This window comes from Rhopalosiphum padi, chromosome 2, assembly GCF_020882245.1.
Source record: "Rhopalosiphum padi isolate XX-2018 chromosome 2, ASM2088224v1, whole genome shotgun sequence".
NCBI lineage: Eukaryota > Metazoa > Arthropoda > Insecta > Hemiptera > Aphididae > Rhopalosiphum > Rhopalosiphum padi.
Genome location: NC_083598.1, coordinates 19,124,215 through 19,142,061, shown reverse-complemented (window position 1 = coordinate 19,142,061; position 17,847 = coordinate 19,124,215). Strand labels below are relative to the sequence as shown.

General features: G+C 31.6%; 1 protein-coding gene across 1 annotated transcript; it reads right to left on the bottom strand.

Moving 5' to 3' along the window:
• Positions 1 to 12,613: 12,613 nt before the first annotated feature.
• Positions 12,614 to 14,581, bottom strand: LOC132921878 (serine--tRNA ligase, cytoplasmic). The gene has a single exon (XM_060985121.1). The coding sequence runs from the start codon at positions 14,482 to 14,484 to the stop codon at positions 13,000 to 13,002; it is 1,485 nt and encodes a 494-aa protein (XP_060841104.1). The 5' UTR covers positions 14,485 to 14,581; the 3' UTR covers positions 12,614 to 12,999.
• Positions 14,582 to 17,847: the final 3,266 nt, after the last annotated feature.

The window sequence follows — 17,847 nt, the reverse complement described above, 5'->3', positions numbered from 1 at the left end:
TGTATACACAATGATATTTCTAATATATTTAGATTAATTAATTATACCATGAACCTATTCGCACCGGTCTACGATACGTAGGTATATCGGTATTGACTTGATTTAATAATAGCTTTAGTTATTAAATAATACATGGTTTGTTTTTTTACAATAAATAGATAATTCAAAATACCGCATATTAATAAAAAAAAAAAATAAATTACACTGGTTGACTTTCCCAGTTTTTATTTTATATATCAGTTCTCCCTCGACGGGACCTACCTTGTCGTGGTGGGGGAGCTTACGGACTCAGAAATCCAATATCCGAGTCTCACAAAGAGGTCCACATTCAAGCTCACTTGCTTCTGGAATACTAAACAAATCTAACCAAGCTGGTTTTCCACCCACTTTAGATGGATAAAAAGCACTACTAAATTTGTAAGACTCGGTGATCGAATGTTCATCAATAGTACCCAACATTACAGACATGATATTCGAAAATGTAAAAACAATTTTTAAGCTTTAAAAAGTTTAACAATAAAAATATTATATTTTTGAATAGTGACTTATTAGAAAAAACTCAAAAAACTAGAAAGTAATTAATTGGTTATTATTGACAATATGGGGGGGGGGGGGTGCTGGTACAGATTTCCCGATTTTGATAACAGCAAGAAATCACCAAAATCAAATTTCGGGAGATCGGTGTGTCAACCTTAGAAAAATAAATTTCCCGTATTATAATAATAATAAAAAAAATTATTTGCTGGAAAACGAAACGAGAATAGGGATTTTATCTACGTTTTGGAGGTTGGCATTAGCTTTTTTTTTTGTTCTAATCAAAATCGGGAAATCTGTATTCTGTTTATTTAGTACCCGTCCCAAATTACAATACCATATTATTATACAATAAGAGCCAGTCCTTACTTTCACTAGTTGGGACTGGTAAGGCTGAAGGGAGCCTTCTAGCTAATAGTAAATCCCTCCAAACTGCACAAACACCTAACCTAACGTATATTGTCTATTGAATATAGTTCGATAGTCGATAGATATATATCACTCACTTGAACTTCAGCCCTTTACGCACACTTGGTGTTTATCTATTAAATAAAACTCTACATACATTATAATCATTGTATTTAGTTTTAATATTAATGTAAATTATAATTTCTATATAATTATTGTATTACATAATAATATAATATAGTTCATACATAAATAGGTTAGGTTATTATAGGTTAGATAATATATGTCATATTAAAACATTTAATTATCTAAATAAACGAAATATCCACGAACATTTTATAAAAATAATAACTTTTAATATGAAATTATAGGTATTAATTAATAGTTAGTCGTCAGCAGACAATAGTCGAGAATCGTGTTGATTTGATTAAAATGTTATACTCGTAATATGTATATAGATTTTAGGTATTTTTTAAGATAATAATAACAGTATAATAATATTATAATTCTTTATATAAATCATAAAATACACCAACATTATAATATTATTATTATTATCGCTATCGGCGACAGGACCGAAAAAAACATTACGTACCTACTTACTAAAAATGAAATATAATTCTAGTTTCTACAAACAATAGCCCTATTATTATGTTTATGAACCTTGTTAAAATGACAAGTATAATCAATACTACCCACTAGATTAGGTTTTTTTTGTTTTGTTAACTATACTGCTAATCTTTTATAATTTGTTTTAAGCAATTTTATAATTATATTATTTTTTAAATAAATAAGAGGTCTACTCTTCTATAGTCATCTCAATATTTTTGAAAAATTATGTTGAACAATGTTTGAAAAATAATTAATATTTATAAATTATTTATAATTCAATTATGTGTTTATTCATATAAAAAGCATCCATATGAAAAGCGTCCAAAAAAATCACTATGTATAAGCGCACAAATCACCAGTGAAATTTACTATTCATTACAAGTATGTATATACTTATAATATGGTACCTATCATCAATCATCATTTTATAAATATAAATAATACACTAGTACTGATTATTCATTTAAATTTTAACACTATACACCAACGATATTGGCCACTGGCATGATTTTGTAATTGATTTTTTTTATCTACAACTACTCAAGTTGTTCATATGTTTTTTTGTAAACCTATTACCTTCAACCCATATTTTTTTTAATTTTCACTAAAGTGAACCGAATTTTATTTTTATTTATTACTCAAATTGTTCTTTTGTATTTCTGTATATTACCACCAAGTACCAACCCATCATATTATATTTTTTTCCTCATTATCGCTATAGTGAAACAAATTTTTTTTTATCAACAGTTCTTTTTTTATATTTCTGTATATTTTCCCAATACATGTTTTTTCTTTATGTTCTCTAGTGAAACAATTTTTTTTTTGCCTATCACTCAAGTTGTTCTTTTGTATTTCTGTAAGTTATCTCTAACTCATCTTTTTCCCCATTTTCACTAGTGAGCAAAATTTATTTAATTTCTTGATTTTCATATAGCTTACATGTTACATGTATTATATAAATTTCATTATTTGTTTATGTATATCTATCGACTAGGTATTAATATTTTGGAAATCTCTTAAATTTGTTTTTATTAATTGTTCGAATTTGTTATGTATTGTATTTCTATTATAAATATTTTTTTTTCTTCCTGTGTAATTAATTATTTGTTGAAATATTTATTATTATTCTTTTTTTTTTTTTGTTCTTGTTGTTTTATACCCGTAAATACTACTTTGTTATAAAATATTGTAAATTGTTAATAAAATAAAATCGATATTTTCGAGAAAATTGAGTTAATTTATTATTAGAATAATTACGACTAGTATATGTTAACAGGCTTACCGTTTAAATTTTAGGTGCCTAACTGTATTAAATATTTTAGCAGGTCCTATATAAAACTTCCAATAATAAAATTCTTTTATCATAAATTATTAAAAGTCAAAAATAATGATTATATAATATTATAATGAATTTATATAATATATAGTATATATTATAAAGTATAAAACAAGGCTGGATTTAGAATTTTTAGGGCCTTAGGCTCATCCTGTGGAGTGGGTGAAGGTGAATATAATGCGACTGTGTGTGCAATTATTACTAAACAAGTGGCGTCGAACGTCCGATTTTTTTGGATGATGCCCACATTGTATTATAAGTTCAGGAAGTTAAAACGAGTTGCAACTCTTTTTAGGTATCTGCTTATTGGATTTTATTTTAAAATCCGTGTAAAAATGTTATAGGTTACAGATTTTGCGTTTAAAATAGGGTGCAATTGTTTATGAGTTTCTACTTTCTTATCTAAAAACAGGTAACTTACGTGTATAGTGCGGATAAGGTGCTATCGCTGTTTATATGAGTTTCAGGTGTGGAATAGAGTAATATTTTCTGCGGTTTACCCGTTTTTACTCGCTGAATTAATAATTAAATGTGACGGAACTAGAATATAGAAATTATGAAATATGCATTTTGATATAATAATAACAGCCATTTTAAATCATTAATAACCAACAATTTTTGATTATAAATTAATTATTAACATAATTAAATGCAGACATTGCAAGTTTTTATGTTTGTGAAATATAATTTATAGAAAAAAAATTATAAAAACAATAATTACGTTACATAAAATATAATACTCTTTCTCCGGTTACTATTATTTAAATTCAACAATTTTTTAATTCTATATATATATTATATATTATATATATTCTACACATAAATCAATAATAAATATAACTGTCTATGATATAGAAATATTTTATTGTAAATATTTAGATTAGATAGTTATTGTAGCTGAACTATTAAAATTAAAATACTCTAGGGATCTTAGTCTATAATAGTACAAAAACTGAAATAAATAAATATTACTAACAAAATACAGATGTATATGTCATCGCATCCATTTGATAAAATTGTCCATTTCATGAAATGAAAACCATTTTTATCCACTTAGTGAAATAATTAAAAAAATCATGAAGTGGATATATTTTCACGGAATGGATGCTAAAATTTCATATCGTGTAATGTTTTTCATCAAATGGCCATCCACTTCGGTGAAACAAAATGTAATACAGTAGAATCCGCTTAATTGAGACACATTGGGCGGTGACCTATTTGTCCCCATTATCCGTCTGACCCGATTAATCGAATAACTAATAAACTAATACATTCGTTCGGGACTATGCAATCTGTCCCTATTAAGCGATTGTCCCCTTTATGTGGTGTCCCAAATAAGCGGATTCTACTATACTATATAATAATGTAATTATAATATTATACTGCCATTGGTTGTAATAATATATAGACCATATACCACAATGTTGATATTATTATATTGATAATAATAATATAATAATATAAATATTGTGATATGTGGTTTATGTATTATTACAACCAATGGCAATATAATATAATATTTTTAACTTTTCATGAAATGGACTATTTCATCGAGTGGATGCGACACATACATGTTTTACAGATCGCAGACTGGTCAGCCGATCCACCTGATCCTTTATAACTGTGTATAATATTTAAAAAAAAACTCACGCACAAGATACTAGACATATTATTATAATAGACATTAAAAATATGTTATAATATTATTATTACAAACATGTAGATAATAATTAGGTACACTGTACACCTTATAAAAAATACAAAAATGTCGTGCATTTTGCATACTTATGCAGTAGGTACGAATAATACGGGGATGATGCGACACAAGCAAGTTTTATTTCGATCTACTAAATCACCGAAATTCTCTATATAGTCACTAAATAATTATCGTTTGCCTTAATTAAAGGGTAGATCATCTTTCTGTATATGTATTAAATAAATGTAAAGCAATTAAAATACTTATATATTATATAATACATTACAACTAAAATAAATACTAAAAATAATTTAATAAGTCTATATACCTATAATAGTATAATACCTATACGGCTATACATATACTTCCAAACGAATACAATTATCTTACTTAAATTAAGTTCCTAGTTTAACCTAATTGTACTGACCAAGATTAGTAAGACTTATATAAAAGTAATTTCTTACCATCACATGGACTCGTAATAATTATTGTTCTATAGACCTATAGTGTACGTTATTAACTGTTAAATAATATTTATAAAACTATTTCGGATCTGTGTTCTGAAGAATAAGAACCATTGTTAATTTAAAATTGCATTCATTCTTTATGTGTGCATTTATGAAGATATAACGTTATAATTATTATTGATTTATAACTAGGGTAAATCAAATTCTACTTAAACAAAAAGAAACAAAGAAAGTTAAAAAGAGTTGCGGAAAATTTTTAGAAATTACAAATAAGAACAATGATCGAAGAAACATAAAGATTATCATTTATAAAAATAAAAACTGATGTTTAGTATTTAAATGTTATTTTGAACAAAATTAAAAAAAATAAAAACTATAATAAGAAATAAAGTAAATAAACCGTTTAAATTATAATATAAAATATAAATAAATAGTTTACGTTTTATATTAGGTAAAATAGGTAAATAATGAGAAATAATAATAACTACCAAAGTACTACAAATATTAAATAGGTATAGCTAGTGACGTAGCAAGGGTATGACGAAGTGTACCTACGAAAGTAATATTTTTATTCAATCTTCAAAACGACATTTTTTTTAACTGTACATTTTTAAAATATGTGTATGCTATTTTTATTTATACACACTAGTACACTACGCTTGAATTTAATAATGAAATTATGAAAATGCCAATTTGTTCCATCAGTGTTCCATTAATTATTGTTATTAACGCGTACATTACATAGTACATTTGTCAAATTTTTTAATTGGCAAAAAAGGTTTTTTACGAGTTTATAGCGAGTCTTCCTCCGCTGTACTGCCAATATTCTACATAAGTCTAACAAATATCCCTACTCTCTTAAAAGGACATAAAATAAGGTTTTATTAAAGCCTCTGTCAACAGGTGGCCATGGTAATGAATGATTAATAAAATAATTTATATTGTATAGCAACTATATCTATATAGCTAATAACGCCAGTATTGAAAGCTAATCGATCAAATAAATATAAATAATATTATAATAATACATTATGTGTATCGCATAACTCGGCTTGTCCGGCACATTGTACAGACAATTTGACTACATTTATGCGTAGAGCAACACATTACTACATTAATGATAAAATAATATTATATAATGTCTAATCGAAGTGTTTCGACATATTATCTGCAACTGATTTAACTTGACACTCGATGTACGCCTTACGCGGAATTATTACTAATAATACATAGCTGAACGGATATTTTTAGTTAAAAGTCTTTTGAAAAAGAACGTTCAATCTTATATAGGTAATAATAATGTAATTTTTTGTTTGAAGATGATGATCGTTTAACAGTTTTATAAGTATTGAAAAAGTAAATGATATACATAATTATAAAAATTAGTGTTGATTGAGTGACGACTGACGAGTGTATATGCTGTTCTATTGGTACACTCAAAACCATGTATCGTTTTGGTGCGTAAAATGTATAGCCGCCCGACGATTCGTCTTGGTATGTATAATTTGCATATTGCCATCACACACGTATATACCGGTCGTTCGTGCGTCGACCTCGTTCGTTGTCGGTGGCGCATCAGTTTCGTTGTGTATGCGGCCCGTTTAATTCATTATTGCCGGACGACGCATCACACCGAAATCGCGCGGTACACGAATATCGTCGTATATTTGCGTAGCCGCGTGTGTATTTAACGCACGATTTAACGGTCGCGCCGTGTAAGCTGCAGTGGATGATACGCATTCGTTCTCGATATACTACACGTCTTCAGTGGTATTCTCACAGGGAAGGCAGTTTAAAGGCTTTATATCCGTCCGATTCGGACTAATTTTTAGGTTACAACCGTCTCTCCCCATCCCTCATCGCTACAGATCTGTGAAAAGTAAAAAATTGTTTTATATTTTAGAGAGTAAAAAAATATTACAAAAAAGGTATTAAAAGAGTACAGAATAATACAAAATCGAAATACCTACGAATCCTCGTTCAAATATTCCTATTTGTGTAATAATACTAATGTTGACCGATAAGAACAATGATAGTTTAGTCTGTGCTGGCTAGTAATGAACAACGTCATGTATGGATACGTCGACTGGGAGATTTTTTAATTTATCGATCACCGCGCGCGTCGATCGAAATCCAAACTTTAATTCATTAGCAATTCAAAGTTCAAACGTCTAACACTACTGCAAGAGCAAAAACGATGGCAGTCAACGAATCTGCGAACATTGATAATTTCAACCGTAAAGGCGACAACCAACGTCCGTACCACTGTAAAGGACACACAGCTTCGGCTACTTCGTACTAGAACGACGATATAGCTATATGCCGCTGGCTGCACACCGTGACGGCTACAATAGTGGCATACCACATTACGAAATGCACGAGATATTGTGTCAATATGATGTTATCGAAGGAAGACTATCGGTCGGCTGACCTAACAGACGTCATCGAGAAGGACACACACACGCACACGTACACGCATACTGTTGTCTATCAATCAGCCAACATCGATAAAGTCAAATTCATTGTTATTATAACGAGATCATTGATGGAAGCGATCTTAGGTCCACGAAAAGTAATTACACCGATTATCGTGAACAGCCCGCGTGTTGAAGAAGAGACAGGTCTGTACCCTAATGAGTTATAACTATTATAGGAGAAATTTCGGATATCCGGGATCCGGAGCAACCTTCAAACCACGTGCCCCGCAAAACCGATCACAATTCATGGTGGTGGGTGCACTTCGCACGGCGGAAAATTGTTGTCGGTGTCAAACATGTGATTCCACAGCATTTTATGTTTGCGAAAATATCGTTTACGACGCCGAAACCTTTGCCATTAGCCGAAGTCGTCGAACAGGACGACTGCGACACACGGAGAAAATTCTGCAGCAAGTGAACTATACATATTATGTCGGTATAAGTCGCAACTACTCTGGCAGCTTGGTGGTTAGCTGCGTAAAAACACGGTTAGCGACACCGATTCGACTACAGTAACAAACTAATAAATATTACGGCGATAGCGACACGTTTTAGCGGCGGTGGAGATTTTTCACTGGTCAGCGGCAATCGCAATAAAATCACTGGCCGGTAAGGCAAGCGCCTGATTAATATACACACAATATGGGGGCACAGCATTTCGAGCGCATGCCGACGAAAACGAATGTGCTCCGTTTTGTCGGTGACACGACGTCAGTGATGTCACCACAGTATTTCGATATGTAATAAATATGTATAGATCGTCACCACAGCCACAGTCAGTACTCGGTATATATGTATAAATATATATATAATATGTATATAATATGGATGTCGTTCAGTCTACCTACGCGACTAGGCGTTGTCAGCATGCTGGCCATCGTTTGTGTGATCCCGTAATAGTCACATATATATCACACGATATTTGTTCGTTATTTTTACAATATTATCTTATTGTCGAGACGTCTCTGACACCGACATTGCACAAAATACCATTTGCCATTTGGATCGGCTGCTTTATCGCGATCGCCGCATTATTGTTATGCGTCCCGTCCACGATTGCGTTCGGCCGTCGGTCAGCTGCCTCCGCACTCGCGATGCGACGCGTAAACGTCGTACACCGCGGCGGGACGTTTTTATTTTGACGCGCCTCCGTCCGAGTGTGTCACGCCGCTTCGTACTCGGCGTTAGACGCTTTAGTACGTTTTTAATGTTTTTATCGTCGTCCGGCTTCTTCGCCGGCTGTTCCGTCGCCGCCCGCCAACTTTTCCATACCGTTTGTCGTCGGTACTTATACCTATTTGTACGCGCAATGCAGTACACAGTCTCGCTGTAACCATGCCGGTATAATATATGACGTTTCGTGTCCATCAACCATCCGGTCGCATTGTTACGTAACGATTAATATTGTCGAGCTCTTGTAAATTATAGTACCCAACGATTGCCATAACTGCTATTGGCAACGTCGTCGTCCACTCGGTACCGCTATAGTGGGGCTGGCGGTATTTTCGGTATACCGGTAATTACCGGTACTTAAAATCACCAGTATCCTATATTTTCGGTATTTCAGAATACCGGTATACCGTGATTCGGTAATTACCGAAAATCATGTATGGAAGATAATTCATAGTCCTACTTAGTAAATTATATGCTGCTCCACTATTTTATACTTAAAGGCTTGAGAATCACTGATCTAGTATTCTTGATCTGATTGTAAAGATGATGTAGCACTTTTGGGCTTTATTGTTTTTGAAGAAACTTCCTCTTCCCATTTTGCAATATTACAAAATATTTTAAGACTTTAACGATTTAAACAATAATGAATAATTACAAACATGATTTTTAAAATAGATGTTCAAATTAAATTTTCCTAGACTAGAAACTCCGAAACATTTATAAATTCAACAAGATCCGGTAATACTGTAGATACCGGTAGTATACAAATACCGGATACCGGTATCAAAATTTGAAATACCGCCAGCCCTACGCAATAGTCACCGTGTCGCCGCCGCGCGCCATCGGGCCGCGCGATTGTCAGAGGCGGCTGCCCGTTCGGCAGGTGCCCGTTCCGCGGCTGGCCGCCATGCAGAGTGGGTCTGACAACCGAGCGCGCGACACCCGCGATCTCATCGTCACACCATGGGGTGCCGGATAACGTGCGCGTTGGTGACTTATCGCCAGACTCCGTGCCACCTCTCTCTCATACCTCCGATCCTGCATCGCTGTCGTCCCATATCCGAGGGCTTCAGCTGAGAACCACAGTTTTACGTAGATCGTCGGCTCGTCGACTACTGTATCTTCAATCCACGAAATCGTGATATTGGAATATGATAATATTATTAATAATATTATCATTATTATTATCGAGACGACTTCATTAGTATAATAATATTTACAATGAAACAGTGAATTCGATTTCATTATTGATGTTGGCTGATATTCGTAGTCTGCAGATATATTTTTATAATAAATTCTTCTTATTCTCCTTATATAGTGTTTGTTGTCTAAACTCTGAATTGCAAATTAACCAAATTCGAGTTTCGTCCGATGCTCTGCATACCAGCTGACGAGTACAACGTTGTTTATTACTAGCCAGCTAGTATACGTTCATCATTCTTATTGGCCAGCATTAAGATATAACGTCCTTTTTTTTTCCAATTACGATTTTTTTTTATGTATAACATAACACGTAATACATATTACGTAACTATATTTTAATATTTTAAGATTCGTATTTTGATACTTATAATTATTTATTCTGTACTTGTCTTAGACTTTTAGATTGTTTTTTTTATACTTAATTTTTCTTCTTTCAATTTAACTCTACAGACACATTTTTCAAATAAAAATAATTTGAAAAATGATCAGTGTTCGATTCAGTAACCAGAAATCGCAATCCTGTACGAATCGTATTATTGAGTCATCAATCCGCGGAAAATCGCAATCGTTGGCATGGAACACGTGTTTCGGGGGTTGGCCATGAATCAAGCTAATCAACTACCTAGAACTTCGAAACTGTTCATTACTTAATACTTCTTGACCGTCCACGATAATCGATACAACGATATTTGATGTGTCTTTGTCGCGACGCAGTACGTCGGCTACTAAACTTTAAACCCCATTACTAATACATTGTTCATATATTTTTGTTGAGAAAGAGAGAGAGGGGAGACTAACACAGCCTGGGGCTGTGAAGGCTTCTTGGCTAGACGTAAATCCGACTCCCGTGTAAAATAATTTAATATATTCAACATTTTAGATTCATTTCAATTATATAATATTATACTTAAAATGACTAAATACATGTTGTACTCCAAGTATAACTAGTAACTACCACAATACCAAATTTTTGTAGGGGCTCTGATAGGGCTACAATACGATTGCGCGCGGTCCTTATCAACGGTACCTTTTTAGGTGTACGATTGCGCGTGTTAAATTATTTTTGCTTCTAAGCAACATTGCCAAATATACAGATTATAGGTGCATGGTTAATATCCGATTAGGTTCCGATTGTAGCGATCCGTACGGGGCTGAAAGTTTCCATAGAACATATAATGCCCAGTTTACTAGTGCTCATCCTCCGACATTTGTTGTTATAAGTACGGTTATGGAAACTCGGCAGAAACCGTCACTAAATTATCAACCATTTCCAAAGGAAAAACCAAGCCAAAATCAAAGAAAGAACTAAAGAAAATCGAATTTGTGAGTAAACAACACGAAGAATATCTAATGCAGGAATCACAAAGTATATATATATATATTGTATAATATTAATAATATCCAGAGCCCAACTTAGAGAGGGCTAGGGGGGCTGCAGCCCCGGGCCCTGATATTATTTGGGGTCCCAGGCCCCTGTTGATATTTAATTATTCAAGTGGCATTGTGAAATTTTATGATATTATTGATTACGTAGTTTACCTTTCAGTCTACAGTTTATCTTTACATACATTTTGTTGGTCAGTATCGCATCATTAGTACAATCGGTACATTATAGTTGTTAGTATTCCGTCGACTGTCGTAGTGATATTAAATTATTAAATTAGTTTTTAGTCGAGTTTGTGAGTTTTGTTCGTTACTAGTGTGTGCCAAAAACTATTGAAATTTGAAAATGTCTTAAAAAAAAAGCATTTATCTCAGTGGTTATGCAAAACAAAAATTAAAGGAGGCTGAAGACGCAGTAAGCAAGTTACCTAAATTAACGATTTTTTTTGAAACTATCAAGAGTGCAAACGAAGTAACTAACACACTTGATTATTCAGATCTAATTCAAAAGTTTAATGAACTAAAATCTAGAAAAAAAACATTGTCTTAAATTCTAAATCATGTAAAATTTTTTATTATTTACATTGACTATGTTGAAAAATGCATTACCACTTTGACTTTGTGTACAATGTACATGGTGTATATCAGTAAACATTTGTTTAAATTAAAAACTGTATCTACAATTCTTTACTTATATTTATAATTTTAATTTCATCGTTTTATTTATATTAAACATCATTAAATAATTACTTATAGACTTATGCGGTAGTATAATTTATTTATAATCTTATAAAATAAATTGAGTATAAGAAATTCATATAGCAAAAAGACTACATTTATAATAATTTAAGTTGATAATTTAGAAATTAGAATTTAGATAATAATTAATTTTGGAGCTCCATCAAAAAATTAGACCCGGGCACCAAAATTTCTATGTTGGGCTCTGATAATATCTATTAAACATACTGTTAAAAGTGAGACTTAAATGAGGACATATGGAAATACTTACTTGAATTTAATTTACATTTTTACAAGTTACATGGAAGTTTAAATTGTTGTTTTTGAATCTTACAATGTATCTAGTATTCAAGTCAGCTTAAAATATATCCTATAAACTATAAAGCATATTATTTAGGTTTAATATTAAAAATATTATACTATTTTCAATAAGAACTATAGTGTGCCAGTATTTTCCCATAGTACGTAATACATATTATGCATTAAATAAACTGTAAGAGAAACCTATGAATAATATTGATGTTAAACAACATCTACAATCTATCAACATAATAACTCACGATTAATAAATAAAACAGAATCATAATTAATGTAGGTATACAAAATTATTTTTAATTAAAATATCATTGTGTATTACAAGCAATAATATCTTAACAATCACATACTGAGATAAAGTAATGAAATTGTTAATAAATTACTTTATTAATTTAAGATCTTTTAATAAAATTCCACTCTTATCTAATTCTTATACCGAATACAAAGCTCAAATAAAATGTAAAAAGTATAAAATTGAATTAAACACATTTAAGCATTACCTACATCAACATTTTTGCTTAGTATCAGAAATATCCATTAAATAAGATAATGTTGTTCATAACATGTTTATTTATTTACTCATTTAAGTAAAATTAAACATTTTTTTTAATGGAAAATTGAACAATAAAAAAAAAATTCTATAAATATTAAAATGTATTATTTTTTATTTTTCATTCCTTCTTTCTGCTTTTTTTGTTTCTTAGTATCTTCTTCGTCGATGGGGGCAGACTTCACAAATGGTATTTCATCTTGATATCGGGTTGGCAAGTATTTTTTCAATATTTCTGGCACTTTGATTCCTGTTTCGGTCTGATAAGTTTCCAAAATAGCACAAATCACTCTGGTTGTAGCACATGCAGTAGCATTTAACATATGCACATAATCGACTTTTTCATTCATTTTTTTTGTTTGACCATATCGCACAAGTAATCTTCTTGATTGATAGTCTAAACAGTTACTGCAAGATACCAATTCTCTGTATGCTCCAGACCCAGGGAACCATGCTTCCAAGTCGAGTTTCTTGGCTGCAGCATGGTTCAATGCACCTGACACAATGTTAACAACTCTGTAAGCAATACCTAGATCATCATAAAACTGTCTTGAATTATTAATCATTTCATCAAATAAAATCCAAGATTGATTATCAAAAGGAGATGTTAAAACAAATTGTTCAACTTTTTCAAATTGATGTACTCTGAATATTCCCCTTGTGTCCCTTCCATGAGATCCGACTTCTTGTCGGAAACATGTTGATACACCAAGATAGCGAATAGGAAAACTAGCTTCAGGTATCCATTGGTCACGATGAAGTGCTGCTATGGGTTGTTCAGAAGTTGCTATCAAATATTTTTCATCTAAATTATGGTCACCAACTTTTTCACTACCTTTACCAATTACCTTGTATAATTCTTCATCAAACTGCGCTAGTTGAGCAACTTCTTGCATAATTTCTTTTCGCATGAAAAATGGTGTATACAACGGTTTGTATCCCTTGTCATCCCATCGGCGTAAGGCTTCTTGGACAAGTGCAGTTTGTAAAAACACAGCTGGACCTTTGAGATAATATCCTCGGGTGCCTGATACGGTGGTTCCTGCCTCAGCATCCACACCGTCAATCATGTGAATTAGATCTATGTGAGAATACTTCTTCTTTACCGTACAATCTCCGACAGTGGCAACAACAGCGTTTTCTTCTTCATCATTGCTTATCGGGACCGATTCATGCAAAAAATTACTGATTTCTTTGAACGAATCGTTCCTTGTTTTCTCTACGTCAAGCAGGTCCTTATCGTTTTGGATCAACGCATTGTCGATGAGTACGCGCACTTTTTTGATTTGTTCTACCGATAACGGTTTCAAAACGTCGACTGTGATCGTGTCCAAATTGAAATCGGACGCCACATCACCACCATCGGCCGGTTGCGGTTCCTTGGATTTGATCTTCTCACCAATGGTCTTGCTGCAGAGATTTTTCAACTTGTTTAGATTGTCCGCCTTGAAACGCAGCTGTCGCCACTTGCCGTCAGCGTCGACGACTTGGTCCACCAAGTTCGGGTCTTTGAAACGTTTCTTTTGGTTTTCGCGAATCCGGTCTGGGTTGCCACCCTTTTCTGTCCGAAACAAGTCCAGGTCGAGCACCATTTTTTCACGCTATTGTAACACGAGCTGCACAGAGACAACGACAAGCGGACGACGTGTCTTCGGACTTTCAAAAAATAATAATAATAATCAGTTAATAAGCAGTGTAAAACGATAAAAACATAACCATCAAATTGAGGACGTGTTATCGTCTTATCGACGAGCTACGGTTTCGTCGATTGATAATGCCATGGTACTTACTCCATCTATCGGCTACACTAGTAACTGCGAGTGTCTATAAAAGACCACAGGAGACAGCGGTTGTATATACATTACAATCATAATGTAAAAATACGAATTTAGAATTTTAGAATAATTATTCTATTACAAAGGATACATAAATACATTAACACGTTTAAATCTACAAAGACGAACGATGAAATAACTAATAAGAATACTACCGAGTACCGGCAATAATATTATTTATTATTCTTAAATTATATATATCTAAAGTTCTTCTAATACTGATAAATCTTTTGGATTCGAAAAAATAAGATTATGCGATCTTGTATCATTAAATCATAATTAAGAAAAATTCCCTTTAATGAATTTCTTAAAATTTAAAATATTAATGCTGCGTTTTTGATATTTCATTGCTATATTATATTATACATGTGGTATTTAAGTTTATTACAAAATAATACATTTTGTCGCTTATCGTGTATATTAAAATATATAATAATTAAAATGATGACGGTATTCTAGATACATATACATTGTATAATTTTTAACTAATTGATCAATTTTTATTTCCATTTTTTATATACAAAAATTAGATAACATTTATATTTTATAGTACGAATCTTTTAAATTATTTAAATATTATGAAAAACATATAAATGGGTAGGTACTTATACTAAATTTAGAAACGTGATACATTGTAACATACGGATACGTAATTACATAATCAAGCATTTTATTATTAAGAGTGATGTGTAATTATTATTATCGATAATTATCAAATAATATTATTGTAATATATTTTAAGTTTTAACTAGTTATACCACTGTGGCACTGTGGGCACTCCACTGCGCTCATCAAAACTTTTGATACTTATAAAATTATAAATAATTATAATTTATTACTCATTAAAAAAAGTTGCAATATATGTTTTTATTAAAATACGAGTACAATTCCAAGAAGAGTATTTTACCACAGGGTATAAAATTAAAACTCTATGTTAACCGAAACGGTAGAAACTAAAAAAGTTAACCACAAGCAATATTGTGTTTTTCAAAAATGTCTGTAGGTTATAAATTCATTGTACCTATACAAAAAAATAATTTCCATAAAAGTTTACATTTTGCGGTTGGTAATGAATACATATAATGATACATTGTCACATCGGGATACTATACATGGGTATTACTTATGCCTTTTATATAGTCATATAATTGAATCGCTTTTCACATAATATATGAAAACACTAAATAATCACTTATTCAATTATAATTTATTTATTTTCATAAATATAATACATTTGTAATCTATTATATATTATTATTATTATCTTAAATCTTTATACATTTTTCTCTACTTCAGCTATCTGTCTATTTCGTTCAATGCAATGAGTGGGTCACATTTCACGAAGTTCGATCATAGAACCATAAAACAAAAGAAAGCAAAACAAAAACATTTACTCGTATGTAAATTAAAACATCGGTGTGATTAAATCATTTACCGGAAGCCCATAGGACTTCCATCTACTCCGTGAATTCGGCATCTATCTGTCTGTTTCTTAGGTGAGCTTCGTACCTATTTACTATCACGAAACACCAGCTGTTACTGAAAAATTCATACAATTATAAAAAAACCTGTGCATATATAAGTATTAACTATTAAATATAGTGTAATGATATCTACATCAAATTGTGTGGCGCAATGATGTAGATATCATTACAATAGTGTGTCACAAATCGTGTTTTACACTTTCTATACCGGAAGTAATTTGGGCTTCCATTATTTTCATATCAAATTTGTAGAAGTGCAGTTACATGTAAAACTACGAACTCAGTATTTAAACCTGCAAAAAATATGTACAGGGCATCCAATAAAGAGCAAACATTAACCAAATATTTGAAATTGAAAAAACTTTTTAGGATCGGATTTGACAAACTCGGTTTTCCTTATTTCTATAGATATATTATATATACCATCAACAATTTGCAAACTATGTACTATGGTCTGTGCAGGTCTAAAATCTAGTCTTCATAATATCTTAGACTTTAAGCTCTTCACATTTCTAAGTCGGCAGCTTCTCATGAATCCAACGGTCCGAAATTGTTGTGATCCACTGAGTTTCAGTCGGTAATCCCGCTCCCCCCGTGTCAATCTGGTTCTAACTCGTTATTATTAAACTATCATAACAATTATATTTGTTTAACGTTTAGCTATCTCTTTATTGGGCGTCCTGTACATATTTACATATTAGTAGGAGTCCTGGCCAAATCACGTTAGCGCCGCGCACCGTTCGATTACTATAAACAACATTTTATACGACCTGACCAACAGTGAGTTGACTTGGTGATCCGTAGAATTGAACTTGATAATGATGTGTGCAAGATGATTAGTAATAATTAGGGAACATATTACTAAATGTTAAAAATTAAAAATTTTAATAAAAAGTGAAAATATGAACGTTTCTGATTGACCGTCAACAATAAAATGAACTAAACATCAAAATGTATTGTAGTTTGTTTATAATATTATTGATTTGATAAACGTTCTTTATCGTTTCTTAGTTACGCAATTTTGTAGCGAGGTTAAAATAAAAAGAATTTTAAAAATTATAATTAATTATATTGAAGATTTCTTATTTTTATTTCAATAAATCTAATTATTGATATCGTTAAATAGCTGTCCCCGAGCACTTCGTTGTCCGTACAAAAAGGATTAGTGTTAAATTTGGTTGTCTAATGCTAAAATTCACGTAACAAGTGTGGATAAATTACATTTTTTGATTTTATGATTTGGTGTATACGTGATATTTTCGATATATCGACGTAATATAGACGACCAGAGTTGCGCGTGCAAATTTTAACTATTTAAAAGCAGCATTAAAAAAATAAATATTTTTCGCTCTGTTGACTAGTGTTGGACTAAATTTTTTTTTTTAAATTATTCTCCAAAGTTTCTATTGATATCTTTTTTATCGAATAATTATAAATTAATCGAAAATTTCAATTCCGTCAGTATCCGTTGCGTATGGAACCGTCCGAGTGAGCCGCCGTGTGTCAATCTATCTCATATAAATGTAAACAGCCTTGCACATTACTCCAGAGCAACCGTCGTAATCGGTCGAACCGCTGGCATTTTAATTGTCTCCGGTGTTTGATATTTTAAATTATCTCCTAAATTATAAAAAAT

What these genes read in the sequence shown, in the direction of transcription:
- LOC132921878 (XM_060985121.1), bottom strand. Translation starts at nt 14,484, where the DNA reads ATGGTGCTCGACCTGGACTTGTTTCGGACAGAAAAGGGTGGCAACCCA.